At 39.2% G+C, this 16,321-nt stretch overlaps 1 protein-coding gene and 1 long non-coding RNA gene across 2 annotated transcripts; one reads left to right on the plus strand and one right to left on the minus strand.

Annotated features, from left to right (window-relative positions):
• Positions 1–2,707: 2,707 nt before the first annotated feature.
• Positions 2,708–7,439, plus strand: LOC137265719 (zinc finger protein 768-like). Its single transcript, XM_067801159.1, has 3 exons — positions 2,708–4,067; positions 4,379–4,533; positions 7,132–7,439. The coding sequence occupies exons 1-3, from the start codon at positions 2,876–2,878 to the stop codon at positions 7,312–7,314; spliced, it is 1,530 nt and encodes a 509-aa protein (XP_067657260.1). The 5' UTR covers positions 2,708–2,875; the 3' UTR covers positions 7,315–7,439.
• Positions 7,440–11,654: 4,215 nt separating this feature from the next.
• Positions 11,655–16,174, minus strand: LOC137265407 (uncharacterized). Its single transcript, XR_010954930.1, has 3 exons — positions 16,101–16,174; positions 12,516–12,614; positions 11,655–11,962 (listed from the first exon to the last, which is right to left on the minus strand). It is a non-coding gene; the product is annotated as an uncharacterized lncRNA (long non-coding RNA).
• Positions 16,175–16,321: the final 147 nt, after the last annotated feature.

The following is a 16,321-nucleotide window of genomic DNA, read 5'->3' on the forward strand; positions in this document are numbered from 1 at the left end:
GTGTGTGTGTGAGAGAGAGAGAGAGAGAGAGAGAGAAAATTTAGTTTTACGCCGCACTCAGCAATATTCCAGCTATGTGTATGGAAGCAAATTTAATTTGAAAACTAAGCTGAGTATACACTGTTATAGCTATAGGCCAAATAATTTATAGAAGATGTACTGTGTGGGTTAAAGGCCACATGATGAATAATCGATACATATTACGGAATAAACGCTGACATCGAAAATACATGTATAATGAAGTTTAACGAATTACATGTATTTATAGTTTATAGTCAAACAAGGCTCGTTTGACGAATCATTAGCGGAATAAGCAAACGACGAGTATCTAATATACTATAATTTAGAAAATATCTGAGGTAGATTTTCACTCTTTCACTTGGGAATATCAAATAAATATTACTAATGGTTCAAATTACCTGTGTGTCCTGATCGTCTTTCTAGATTTGTCAGGTGCATTAACCGTGCTCGTTGATGTGACCGAGGGGGTGAACTTTAAAGGTTTGCATCACTGTCTTCCATGAATCGTCACATGACTTAAACACTATTCAAATCGAATCTAAGCCATTTGCCCTGACTTGCCCAAAGCGGACACATTCTCATTTTCCCAATCCCTAGTGTAGAACGTTACAGAGAACAGTATGTTATGGGTATTACCCTCCTAATCCAAACAATCCTTGATAAATCCCTCGGAACAAATAGCGCACCAGAAGCTGTTGGTCCTGGGTGGCTTAGTGGACAGTGCGTTAACTGGAAGCGCCGGGATTTGAACCCCATGTCGCTACAGTAGACCAAGGCTAAACGTGACAGTCATGCAACTATAGCTGGGCTTGAAATGCATTTGGCCCCGGTTCGATCTAGAAATTTGCAAGTGGATGTTTAGTCAGACAACCTAATCACATTGTAAATCACCATTTTTATGCATTTGTATGAAAGAATCTGTCTATGTAACTGTTAACAAAATAGACAGCAGAAAGCAGAGTGCTTGCAGAGGGAGGGAGCCAATGACTTGTAACAGCGGCAGTACAAATGCATACAATGTGATAAGGTTGTCTGACAAAACATGCTTGACATCGATTGGATCGTTGGATGAAGACTGAGTTATTTACACACACACACACAAAAAAAACAAACAACATGGCCGCATGCTTCTCATGCCAAACTATAGACAATGCGTAAAAAACATTTTTACCGGAAATGGACTAAAGGTAACTAATAATTGATTTTTATAATTATATCAGGTATTTTTAGTTCCCTACATGTTACCGAAAATTGTGTCTAAAGAGCACAAGAACGAAGTAAAATATGTTATATTTGGGATTAAACTTTCTGTGCAAAGTACATATTCTTGTATTGCTTTTGGCTGTATCCCATCCCAGAGCCAGTCAGCTAATCGCCAGCACACAAAGTCGGCGATCTTTCCCACTAAGAAAGTATAATCCCAAATATAACATAAGTAACATCTGACCACTTTTCAAATGCCGTTGTTTATTTCCATGAAAAATAAGTTACAACTTTCCAACTTCCAAAAAGGACGAAAGTTATATGTATTTTAATGTCTCATATTTGAATGAAAAGCTACAAGCAATCAAATGCTTTATAATTTCAAGATTCTGTCTTCAGTATTTCCACACTGGTTCACAAAAAGAGACAAATTCCTTGTAACATAAACTTACCCGAAAGGCCCGTGTTTAAACTTAATACATGACTAGTTATGACATGTTTTATGATAAAGTCACAAACAATTGAACATGTCTCCATCAGATACTGCGAACTTGATCATCTTACACCATCCCCCTGACTCATACCATCAAACACGACGAGAGAACACATCAACGCTGATACGGACTAAACCACCGGGCTGACATCTACTGCACGAGAGCCATACAACAACGTTCATATCTACACGCTTTGTATTCTCTCCCTGATACCAACAACTGACTTAATCGTCTCGGTGGACTTTGTATAAGTGCTGATACCGCTTCGGTGCCTGCCTAGTCACGCCCAATACTAAGCCCCTACAAACCCCCGCCTTTTATATGGCTAGATGGATAATAAGCGCTTGGAAGCCGCACGGAAAGAATATGGCCAGGTGGATAAAAGTCTTAAGTAATATTTAGAGTTTCAGCGGTGAAATGTACTTTTCACGTGCGTGTTCATTAATCGAATAAGGTTTATAATCAAACTGTTGTGAAATATGGTGACTCGATGTTGTGAAATACATGACTCAGGTATCATCGGTTTCTTGTAGACACATTTCGTACTGCTGGTGCGGACGTTAAGCTGAATAGTATCAGGAATATCAGTTTTATTATCACGTGACTTACCTGTGAAATTACCTTTTGAAATGTGAATATAATAAAATTTAAATATCTATTTAAGTGTTTAAAGAATAAAACAACAATTAAAACAATAAAACAATTGATTGACAACATAATTAAGTCCTTTGAATATATACACCCATTAAAATATTTAATTTAAAAAAACCCAAGTATTTTCTAAAAATGAGTATGAAATATAAAACGACTACCAATGCAAGCAATATATGAATTCTCCTTTCAAAAATGTAATGGATATCTGCGATGTATGTAAAGTACACGGTGCTGTTAAGAGCAGTGTAATCAGCTGTGTACCACAATAGACAATGATGACCGATCAAAGAGCAGGGGGCGTAATTGTTGACATGAACTTTGATTAGAAGTCGTTGCACATAGATAGTATATTATCAATCTGATTGTACTGTTGATGGGCGTGCGTAGCAGTACGGACGTCCAGTTCCTGTCGATCATGTACATGTTTTTGTGAAATGTACATACAAATCGAAGCTTGGTGAAATTGACATATTGAAATTGACAAGTGTCAATTTCGATCTGAAATGGATCAAACATCCGATCGAATTTTCAAAGAAGGGAATCTGTCTCCTGTTGTGTACAGTTTCGCGCAGATGAAGGGCGTGACGTCGACGACACTTGTAGATTTTTCATGTCGATTTACATGGAGTGTAATGGATTTCAAAGAAAACGACAAGGACCAAAACATGTCAGTTTCATCCCATCCGGAGCCGAGATATATTTCAACTCAGCGGCATATTCCATCCAGAGATTCTTTCAGCCACCTTCCCACCCAGCCGCTCTGCCATAGCAGTCAAGCCTACCAGTGTCAAGCTGCACCGAACCAAATGTCAAGCCCTTTGTCAAGCGCGATGTCAAGCCCACTGTCAAGCCCACTTTCCCACCCGCTTTCACTTCAGCCTCCGCATTTGCGGATTCCCAACTGCAGTCAGTGTGCATACCCTTGCGGACAAGTCACCCCTAAAACATTTTCTCCGGTACTTATCTATCAGCGTCCTTCTTTGACATTGGACGAAAGATGCAAAGGAGCCGAAGTCAAGGATGCCCCAAATTTAGACTTTGAAAAAGACAGGTACAGATTTGGATTGCAGGGGCTGGAATATAAACGAGGTAGGTGTGAATACGTCAAAGAAAGTGAATGTACAAGAAACTGTTTTGGATTGACTTCGGATGGGTTGCAAAACTCTGTGAGTCCTGAATTCAAGAGACCTGGGTTCGTTGCCCCGTACCAGCCGGCTGTTCAACATCAATGGCTTCCGAAGGCAAGAGGTGGGGCAGAAAATGAAGTTTTTAAATTACCTAACGGGAATCATGGTACAACGAGCGCGTTTCAAGCCTGGAGACCACACGAGCCAAAGAGGAATTTCCCTTACATTCCAGAGTATAAGCCGAGCTGCCAACAAGCTCCGAACACTGATAGTGCAAAGTTGAAATTCTTCCTGGACACGAAATACGGACTAACTGATGGTTCTGACTTCCCTGTTACAGTGGACCAGGAAATGGGACTAAAACCGGAGTTTACGTCAGGATTCCCATCGGAATATCCTTTCGAGACACCATTCTCTGACCCCTTCCTGGACATGCTTAGTGAGCCTCTGCTGACCCCGTCATCGGAGGAGGGTGAAGATCGACGGGGGAGGAAGTATAAGTGCCCCTACTGCAGTGTATCCTGTGCCAACAACGGCCAGCTGAAAGGTCATCTACGAGTTCACACAGGTAAGGCAAAGCGATGTTTATACTACAAAGTGCAGTGGGGTAGGCTAGTAGTTACAGTGGTTGCTCATCGCGTTGAAGAACCGGGTTCGATTCCGTCAAAGGGGCAGAATATGACTCCCACTGTGATATTGCTGGAATATTAATAATAGTGGCTTAAAAACAAACTCATTCATTCAATCTAGCCATGCATATTACATGAAATACTTTGGATGGAAGATCCCTCGGCAGTTATTATGTCACATGTCTGTATATCCCGCCACGTGGTTTCATTAGAACGTATCACATTGTACATTACGATGTTTATCATTCAGGCGAAAAGCCATTTCGCTGCGACTTCGCGGACTGTGGCCGAGCATTCGCCAGGAACGAAGAACTGACCCGTCACCGTCGAATCCACTCCGGACTCCGTCCTCACACGTGTAACACGTGCGGCAAAAAGTTTGGAAGAAAGGATCACCTAAATAAGGTAAGAATAATATTGAAAACAACGCATGTTGCTTTTAGTTATAGTTGAAGATTTGGTATTGAATGCCATTTGATGTTATTAACCAATGAATGGGTTTGAAGTTGCAGCTATGCTCTGCTATGTTCCAAGTTATCCCTTGGGATACAAATATTTAGTATGGTAATTCGAGGGTGATCAAAATACTTAGACATGCGTGTTGTATAAATTTCGATTCATCTACATCAAAGAACGGAGCACATAAACTAGCGGCCGAAAGAAACGCCACCAAAATGAAAACGACTATAAATTGTCAAAATAATTGTCAGTCTGTTTGAACATAGTTAAAAACACCCCTCTCGAACACAACATGTCTAATCCCAGTGGACACTTACAATTGCAATTTCGTATTTTGTGAAAAAAATCCGAATTTACACGAATAAAATGGAAACCGTGCGCAACGTTACCCGTATCAAATTAGGGTATAAGAGCTAACCAGGTTTATGCTCTTACATCAAGTTAATCGAGTGAAAACCAGCACCATGCTTCAGCAGGAGGGAGAGAGCTATCGGTATGTGATAGATGGAACAGCATGTGGCCAGGACCATGGGATGCTGAAAATCCGCCATCGGAGGAATTGTCAGATGTCTACGATAGACTTGCAGTACTGCAGACAGGCCAAAGAGTGGTAGACGGAAGGTCACTACCCAAAACAAAAAGAAGAGCGGCATTTCTTGCTGTTTCACTTGACGAACCGATACGTCACTGTGACGTCATCAAAGCATTTGGACATCCAGTCAACAGACAGAGGTCACCAGACGACTCCACATTGATGGTCTCTATACCGATCGACCTTTCAATGGCATTACGTTCACGTGCCAACAGTGACGTGCCAGATTGAGATCAGCCAGGGCTGTGCCACTCTGGCAACAGCAAAACTGGCAAAGAGGTAACTTTAGTAACAAAAGCAAGTTCCAGGTATTCGAGATCTGTCCCCAACTGAGCACCTTCGGGATTAGCTGGGTCGTCGTATTCGGAAACGACAAAATTAGCCATTGACGAGGAACGCTTTGACAGCTGCCCTGCAAAAGGAATGGCGTCGGATCCCTAATCAAGACGTCAAAAGACTCACCTACTTAGTTCGACGTCAGGTTCGGGTCTGCATCACTGCTAGGGATGGCCACACCCGGTATTGAACAATATGTGCTGCCCAGAAAGTTCTAAAACTCCCAGACGATTCTGCATTGTTGATCGAATACTGGATAATGCACCCAATGTCATTCATGTGATAATATAACACGAGCTGCGTCGTTTTCTTCTTGTTATCCATTAAATACTGTCGCTGAATGACTGGGGTTTTTTTTAACAATAAAACATTTAATTTTACCATATTTTGCTGAAGTTTTGTTTTGGACCAGAAAGTTTTTAGTGGCGTTTCTTTTGGACGGTAGTTTATATACAGCTGTAAAATAGTTAATTCAGGTTGTTATGTGCTGTAGGTAGTTGGATGGATGTCACTATAATGAAATGCTTCAGAAACTTAGCATATAAACGAATGAGTGAGTGAGTTTAGTTTTACGCCACACTCAGCAATATTCCAGCTATATGGTGGCTGTCTGTAAATAATCGAGTCTGAACCAGACAATCCACTGATCAACAACATGAGCATCTATTTGCGCAATTGGGAACCGATGACATGTGTCAACCAAGTCAGCGAGGCTGGCCACCCGATCCCGCTAGTCGCTTCTTACGCCAAGCATAGTCACCTGCATGTAAACGAAATGTGCATGTGTTTCAATATGCAAAATGAGTTAGTGTACCAGGTTTAACTTCTCATTGACAATCACTGCTCCATATATCGGTAGTTGAAATAGTTTTGGTTTGGTTGTTGTTTAACGCTGCGCTCAGTAGCATTCCAGCTACATGGTGGCGATCTGTAAATAGTCACTACTGGACCAGACTGTCCAGTTATCAGTACCATGACCATGGACTTACGCAGCTGACGGAGCCTGGCCATCACATCCCATTAGTCGCCGCTTCGGCCAAGCATGAGTTGCGACTGGATATTCACAGGTCGCCAGCAGGCATGATTGTGCCAGAGAGCAAAATTTGGTTGAAGACGTTATGGAATATAAATGTCGAGGAAATCTCCGGTCTTGTGTGCTCTGTGGTCTACGTCAGGACCCTGCCTTCATGCACGTGACAACTGGTGCAACTGCTGATTATAACCTTGAATTACCTCCCCTTTCTATTTTAATCTATGATTGACCATTCTTTCATAAATTCAAGCCTCATCTGCGTAATTGACCTTTCGAGCATATTGTGGTGGTAGCTGTAAGTGTGAGAGATTCAGGACCCTTGGAGTATAATATGTGTCCTAGTGGGGTATACTGACACCTAACAGTGGCATGGTATCTCAGTGAGCTGGCACTGTAAAACCAGCTTAAGTCTGGGCTAGTACAAACACCCACACATTCACAAGCATGTACGTCGTCATTTCAGCGAAATATTCTGAAGTACGGTGTTGCACCATCTCACCTCACCTCACCCTTTCTAGATGTACAGTATTGGGCCTATCGATACTAGTGTCATCTCATGGAGTTATGATGATGTTATTTACAGCACCAGAAGACCCACCTGAAGACGGCGGAGAAGAAGGTGCATATGTGTAATGTACCCGGATGTGAACAGAGGTACACGAGGTCCGACGCTCTCGCTCGCCATCAGTGGGGAGCACATGGGATCAAATCGAAGTCACCAAAATGGCGGACACAAGTCAGAGACAATAAACAAGCATGTGTTTAAGATGGCAGGGACCCGAGCCACAAAGCGCGCGTAGCATCACGAGCATCACTATATCACTGACTTGCGAAATGCGAACGGTTTGTTGACAGGGTCCCAGAATAACTTATTAAAACATGGTTCTTTAAGCAAATAGATCTGTCTGTTCTGTGGATAGGTGAGTAATGTAGGGAACAGCTGCACACAGTTCGAGCAATTGCCTGTGAATCGGGGCAAATTTCAGTTCAAAACTTCCGGAATGTATAAAACATGGATAACCTCAAGTATGTGACCTGTATTTTTAATTTGGACTTAGATCCCAGTCACTGATAATCATTACGAGCATAGAATGAGGCGCCATTTACTCTGCAACCAGACGTTGCTTGGAGGTCGTCATACCCCAACGGAGAGGGAGTAATTTTATTCGAATATTTAATCGTGATGTAAATGAGAAAATATTTGTACTATTATCATCAAAGAGTGATAATTCATTGCCCATGCTATAAATCTCGGGTTTGTCTGTTCGACGTCGACGCATCCTTTCTCTCCCCATCCTCAACAACGTAAGCACGCAATACCTCACATTTTTGCTCGAGCGCTTTCATGATTGTTCAAGGGATTCGGAACAGGGACGAACAAGCCGTATTTATTTTGTTGAACATGCTGATCAGTGTGCAAAATAGTTTCCAATTTTTCTAGCCAGGCGACGTAGCCAAGCCAGAAGGTTCCTATCAGACAAAATAATTCACAAACTCGAAACATGAATGTAGAAATACTGCAAAAATAGATAAGAATAAGATATTCGGGCATGATACGGGTTTCGTCATTAAGTTGCTTATATGATGGGCAAATTTTTATAAGGCCATACACTTGCATGATTCAAAAGTGTATTATAACTTAACAAGTCGGACAGAGTCATAGAACTACAGTGTAACCCCATGAAAATTGGAGATTTACCCGCCCGACTGCCTTTATACTAGCCACGGGCTACCAGCCCATTGGTTGTTTCGCACACTGCTACTGATTAGTGTTAATAGGTTTGTACAACTCCGAGGCCTGCGCCATCCAACTCCTTTCAGGCAGGCATATTTGCAACAGTTTGAAGCTCGATTCGCTGGGCCTTATTTTTGATAACTCAAAGGAGTCAATCGTCAACATTCTGGGTTTGTTGGTACTTTTCCACTGTCTGTCACACACCTGTGAAACATTTACTGGTCGGAAGACGTGCGTTGCAGATACGACGTCGTCAGTTCATACACTAAATCAATACTTAAACCTATCAGCGTACATATCGTAAATTTAAAAACTATCACAAACTCATACATCCATAATAATAAGGGTGGTGGGGTAGCCTATTGGTTAAAGCGCCGGCTCTTCACGCTGAAGACCCGCGTTCGATTCCGAACATGGGCACAATGTGTGAAACCCATTTCTGATCTTCCTTGCCGTGGTATTGCTGGAATATTGCTAAAACCGGCGTAAAACTAAATTCACACACTCCATTATCATAATTGGCTGAAGCACCCTGAAAATAATACAGGTTGCATTGTGTTAGCGATGGCCAAAGGTGCAACTGGGTGAAGTTAGTGTCCTCTGATGGGCACACCAACGGCTGTTAGAGTTGTAACCTAGTTCAACCAGTATCTATTCTCCGAGGTATGAAACTACTCCTACTTGATGTCAGCAACATGTGTATGAACTACTGAAAACAAACGGACACTGAGATTCGACCCATAAGTTTGTGGCCCTTCGACAAACGAAAACGCTGTTACTGTTTTGAGCGTATATAGAAATGTAAGTACAGATTACACGAAGTCGTTTGGTTGTAAGGACCTTCAGTTGAAACGCTTGGGTGGGGAGTGTTTCAAAGTTCTATATTTACAGTTGTGCATCGCTGTTCTGGAAAGAGAAAGAAATCTATCTCAAACCATCACAATAATTCCTTTTGTTTTTACAAGCACAACATACCTCTTATGAAAAGGTCATGTGAAATACAAGTTAAGATTAAACTCATACGGGCTTGGTGACTGTTGTTACTAGCATTAGCTAATTTGTCTTGAACTTTTAACAGACTTCCGTGTTACACTAAAGCTGACTAATGCAAAACTAAATTCAGTCACTCCAATTTTAGATGATTATTTTAACATACGCGATATGATGTGGATACAAAGAGAGTCCACGGTAATGGATGCAGTGTTACCTCATAGTGAACTTCATTTCATCAAAAAACTTGAACTGACATGACAACATATAGGTAACGGTCATCAAGTACTTTCATATTTAGAAGTATATTCACTTGATTGAACTAAAGCTTTTCATGGGCACTTAACTTTGGAAAAAAAAATATTTCGTATTTTGAATTTATATTTTTTAAATACATCTTGTCTCATATGTTCCAATATTCGAGCAATAACCATGACACAGAGAGATACAATATCACACGACCAGAACAACCCTCAGCATTTCTCCACTGAAGATCCTCGGCAACCACAGGTACTACAGTGCGATTAGAATTTAGAATAAACATTTTGGGCACTTTTAGCAATTTTGTTACTTCTAAAGTTTTACATGAAAGGTAAAAACCCATATTTACTCAATTTTTCATTCTAATAACATGATAATATTTGGAAATTGCATTTTGTCACCAACAAGTGAAGGTAGCTTGAACAAGTAAATCCTTGCAGAATGAAAATGTGCTTTTGTATTTCTGTTGCCATCGGGATGTGGAAGCCTTAGAGAAACTGCATCGCCTCTCTCCTGAATGTCCGAACTTCCGTCCAGATATACTGCAAGATCCGAGGAAAACAAAACTGCAGTGTTTGATTTAGGATTCCGTGTACCATGTACCTAAATGGTATTGACTGCTGCACATTAATCATCACTTTGTCAAGGTCAAACTATATTATTTACAGGTAGAAATACATCTGAAATAGTGCTGGTTAAAAACAACATTCACTCAAACCACAAATAACTGCAACAAGAATGACTTCATATGCTAAATCATATCCACCCAGTACCACTGATCTTCGGAATTCTTCACCTGAAGAACTCAGAATTATACAGTCACCAAGTGAATTAAAAATTAATTTTACACCATATTGTAAATACTTCATTCGGTTTTGATGTCAATATATCAATCAAACAGATTTATATCCGCTAACCCATCATGTACTTGTGGTGCTGACTTCGATGACATCCTTCATTGTCTTTTTGCATGTCCAAATTATGAGTGAGTGAGTTTAGTTTTACGCTGCACTCAGCAATATTACAGCTATATGGCAGCGGTCTGTAAATAATCGAGTCTGGACCGGACAATCCAGTGATCAACAACATGAGCATGGATCTGCGCAATTGGGAACCGATGACAAATGTCAACCAAGTCAGCGAGCCTGACCCGATCCCGTTATAGTAGCCAAATTATGATGCCATAAGAAACAATTTATTTCAAACATGGATATAACATAAATGACGCTCTATGTGATAACGTAGAATTACCTGCAGTCATAAATCATGACATTATTAAAGATGTGCATGTCTTTATTACCAGTTCAAGAAGATATGATCAATCTTAAGTTTTCATCTCACCCTTTGCAGAACTAAAAGTATTTTGGCCGCATGGGTGTTCATATCCATGTATGTTGTATGCTTATTGTTATTCATGACATCATGTACTTTTGTCACATTGTTATGAAATGTAAATCGCATAAATGTTGTTTTGTCTGGAGAAGCATTAATATCAGAGTTTTGCTTGTTTGCTGGCCAGTTCTGAACAATGTATCAGAAATAAATATGTTTAAACCATATCAAAAATAAACACCCACTAAAACAAACTGTGAAAGATACTGTGACATACAACCGCACTCCCTCAAAACTCATAAAAGATGACGGTATACATTTATTCCAGATGTAAGATATATCTCATATATCCCTACCCAACGTTACCATGTTTAAAGTGAGGAACAAAAACATTCCTTTGGCCTAAACAATATCCCAAATGTATCAAATAGTTCTTTCTTCACTTTGAAACCCACACATGCCAAAGACAAATTTTGTTTGTTTTGGTTTTTTTAACATTAAAAACTTTTACCTAAAGAGTGAATGAGAAGTCAAATTACAGGATATCCTCTTGACCTGGGAGATAAACTCTAAATGATGCACTTCTTAAAGTGGGTGAATACTGTTTCAGGTTGATCTTAGCAATATTCAACCAATATCATGGCTGGGGACACTAGAAATGGGCCTCTCATACTGTACCAATGTGGGGAATCGAACCACGGTCTTCGGTATGACATGCGAACAGTTAAACCACGAGTCTATCCCATCACAACCATACAGTTCTTCTATAACAAACAAGAACAACACAATTCTAACCAACCAAATGTTTCATAGTTTATTCATACAACGTATTTATAATGTAACAAAGCTGATGATCAAGATGGTTTTATCTCCAATTTTCCAAATGTGAGGCACAACATGCTACAGCCATGTTCACAAATGCTTGATGACATATTGGAGTCATTTCTCCAGCCTGTCTACATATCACTGCACAATTCTTGTACACAAATATTCATCCTAAATGGCTGCCTAGTTATTTTTTGGCTGGTGCCTTGGGTTTCCGTAATTTGCTGAACAAATAATAGCCGAAGAGGGTTCCGTATGTAGCCATGACCCACTGAAATAAAAAAGACACAAACATTATTATGGCTATCTTTACTAACAGTTATTGACAAGATTCCCCAATTTTCATTCTATAAACATTCTGGAAAAGCAAAAAAAAAAAAAAAAAAAAAAAACCATTCAAACAAAACTATTGCAGCTGAATTAAAAGTAGTCCCCTCTTTCCCCAGAATCTGATAGTATCAATTACATGTTTGAATAGACCTTTCTTCACACACAGTCTGAGATGTAGAACACAACTGAAAAATCTGAGTCACAAGTAGGACCTATGTCGTTTAAGAACTAACTTCTGCTGGAATTTACATCAAAGCTAAACTTGATAACATGACTGACTGAAATTTGCTATTGACGTAACGCCAAATTGTTGTTTATTGTCATTATTAACTTATTCAATTTTCAATTAAAAATCTTCCACATCCATTAAGTAGTGTAACTTTTCCTGCCAATTTTCCAGTTATTCTGACGATAATAAGCAAATATACATAATGGTCCTTGCCAACACAATTTGTAGGATAACATTGCTAGATATAAAGTATCAACTGTCTCACGTTTAGCCTGCCTCTCTTTGTGTAAGAGTTGAAGTAGAACTGCATGCCCTTGTAGTTGGCTACTTTCTCGTCAACAAAGTCTCCTGCCATGACTGCAGCCTGAAAACATCACAGCAAACATCTTATAGTCACAGATGAAACAGACTTTGTACAGATTGATAGCAATGAAGTCTGAAGCTTTTTTAAAGACTTACAAAAAGATAAAGCATAGGTATTCAGGTAAATACATGTAGGTTGGTTGAGTGTAAGGGCTGACCATTAAAGGGAAATAACTCGTAGCTATGTCACTGTGCTGGAAATGTTCAACTTCAGGGTGGAGATCAATACACATGTTGGCATTACAGTTTAAATGTAATAGTTTCCTCTCACATGCTCATTTATTGAAACATTTTTCTAAAGCTACTGCTTTTTCAAAGAAAATCACTGGAAATTAAGACCTTTTCATAAAATAAACAACCTTTATGAGCAAAACATTCAAATTTCATGCTTTTTTACACATTCTTGCCAACACTATGTAGGTGCACATCATAAAATCCAAAGTGAAGCATGGCACACTTCCACTACAAATGAGATAATGTTAAGGTTAAAGCAAACCCATTATGAGGTGAATATGAATGACCACAGAGTAACGTACGCAATGTATCATATTTAGTCGCCACTGATGACTTCAACCAGCATAGCTACCAAGGTCTCATTAGGTAATGTGAAAAGATTTGCCAGCAGACACTCTAAGGACAGCATTGCAAGTGAATCGAGTTGTAGGCCTCTTTCAGCAGTATTCCAGTAATGGGCTTCTCATATTGTACCCATGTGACAAATCTAACCATGCTAACCTGGAGGTGGTCAATGTGACAACCAAGGGCTAAGTCTGTGGTAAGTAGTCAACTTCACACATAGCATGCATCACACATTGTCTGCTATGCATGTGGAAGTGCAGCAAGAAAAAAATTATTAGTTGATTCTAAACAAAACATCAATCAAACCATTCAAAGGATTAAATGACAAAACAAAGTTCAGGTTAGAACCTATCATAAGTTAAAACATCCCCAAACATCATATATTGATTTTACAATATTAGATTGTCCATAGAAATATGACAAAACCCACGTTTCAGATATATGACATGTTGTTTCTGGATATTGAGAGAGACACACCTCAAACAATTTAAATGGCTGATATTATGCATAAAGCTTTTGTAGCTTGTACGTTACAATTTGCTGTTGTAGCACTGAACAGAATCATTCAAAATTAATCTCTGAAGTACTTCGATGTGAGACAGACAACACTAAGTTATTCATTTCTAACACATTTCCTTTATAGTGTGTATAAAATATATCATTCACTTTACACTTCTTAAAGAGCATAAATATTTTACAAATCCACTATAAAAAAACGGATCACAAAAATATTTTTTGAAATTCCAAAGTTCACCAAAATATGGTTAATGAGCTCTAGATGTATGGTTACTGTTTTCTTTCAATCCTGACATTCTTAGTAAGTGGGAGATGAAACTAAACTTCAAGGTGTTGGAATTGTTTTCCAACTGACACATCAAGTGTCCCAATCATGACTACATTTCCCAAGTTATTCCAAGAATAAATTGTATGAAGTTTATCTCTGTTGAGCAGTGATTCAATGTGCATAATATGTCAGAGTATCATGCGAATTGTCAATTGCAGTGGTTGTTGCAAACCAGGTAGGTATACTGGGGTATATTCCAGGTACCCACTTTGGAAATTTACAATTCCAAAAATAACAACCAGAAATTCCTTAAGATCAATACCTTTATAACAAGATATACTTTCAGTAACTAATGCCATCTGTGGAAAATTAGGTATGGCGTATGTGTGAGACAATCATATTAACAGCCTGATAAATACAACATAAATCTGTCTGCATAAACAAGTGTCGGATGGGAATGAATAAAGTGTCTGATCAAAACAAATGTCACTCAGCATCATGTTCCTGACATACGACATGAACATCATTACGTTTAAAAAAAATCAGTCTTTGAATATCAGTTGGTAATTCTTTCAAAATCCATGAGGCAATCAATCAGAAATATCAGAGATATTTCAACATGTGCTAAATCAGTGATAATATACCTGTGGTTGATTTGTCCGCTAATATATAAATATAAAATGATAAAAGACACTGATTTACAACCTCTGTGTTCTGAAATGTTATTGGCGTAAAAATGTGTAAACAATGACAGAAACTACTCAACCTCAGTTTATGCAGATCCTGTTATTTCACAGTTTGCTAGGTAGTGTTTGTTGCGTATATCCAGCATTTGAAATACCTGCCTGCCCAAACACCAGGAAAGGTTATTTTCAAGATTAACTGCCAGATTCTCACATTCACCTGCCCGACGGTCAAGTAATAATTTAGACATAAGCGTAGCTATTAATCTTATTTGAGGATAATACATCATTACTAATGTAAGACTTCAGCCTGTATCGTCCGTAAATATTATGATGAGGAAACCTTTATTTGAGTGGTAGTTTTTGAAGTTTGATATTTCATTGAATATGTTCAGGTATAGGGCCGTCTCCTATTCTCATGGTTTCCTATTCTCGCAGTAACCACATTTTCTGCTGAGATCGCCGATGTGTGATACTTAGCGGTTGTTTACATCATTGACCGGTAACTAGGAAGTGGCCCAAGTCTTTGAATTATCAAAATTTTGCAACATAACGAATATTCATGAGTTGAAGCCAACTTGGAAAAACCGTAACTTTTCCCTGCCTTTTCCGATAAGATTCCCTATCCTTACACTTCATCATGTTACTTTCTCATTATGCCGCGAGAATGGGAGACACCTCAAAAAGTTAGCGGCAGATGACCATGTTTTACATCGAGCTTAGGTGTGTTATCACACCTGATGGATCAAGCATTTGATAGATGCAGATGTTAGAGGGAGAATCGCTTGATTTAAAAAGAAGAAGCATACATACGAAAAGAACTGTTTGCATTATTTTTTCTGCTGATATCAGTAAGTATGCGAGAATAGGAGACACCAGTATACAAATTTTGATTACAATTAAATACACATTATAAAACTCATCCTTATCAAGTGGGAAATATATATGTTCAGGTTATATAATTTGATTAAAAAGAAAAGTATGGGGTGGGGGAGGGAGGGGGTGGGTACTGGCGGAAGTCTTACCAGTAAGTTTTGGTCAGGGCTGGCAAGTTATTCATCTGACCTGTGGTCTGGTTTTCTGAAATATTTGGGAGTTTCATACCGTGGGATATCCTAAATTTGATCTCTGAAATTAATAAATCTTGACACAGTGACATTCAGGGTCAAAGGGCTATGATGCACTTGCATCAGCCACGCCAGCATGTAATTACAAGTCAAACCGTACGTCAAGGGCTTTTGCCGAAGTTTTAGCTTTTGATGCAGTAAATGTACAGACCTCCAAGTCATATCGCCCTACGCATTGTGTGCGGAATTTTGCAATCCATCACACAAAAACACGTTGATTCAAACATTTTGCTGAATGTGTGACACAGAAAGTAAAAGCAGTGATTTATATATTCCTCAATATCTACTTGAGGCATTCGTTTGTTCAAAAGTACCTTCTGATCAGATTTTCAATGTCACAGTGTCTCCGGAAACTGTGGTGGCCAAGGAAAGTAGGTTCGGGGCGAATTTGTTTCATGATATTTCAGACATAAGTTTGATGGATACAAAATTATTATACAATATTAAAAAAGGATGGCGATCAGTAGAATATGGCAAGCTACTATAAATACTCCAATTTACCAGTGTTTTTATGTGTTTGAATCATGGACGCTGT

This window comes from Haliotis asinina, chromosome 15, assembly GCF_037392515.1.
Source record: "Haliotis asinina isolate JCU_RB_2024 chromosome 15, JCU_Hal_asi_v2, whole genome shotgun sequence".
Classification (NCBI taxonomy): domain Eukaryota; kingdom Metazoa; phylum Mollusca; class Gastropoda; order Lepetellida; family Haliotidae; genus Haliotis; species Haliotis asinina.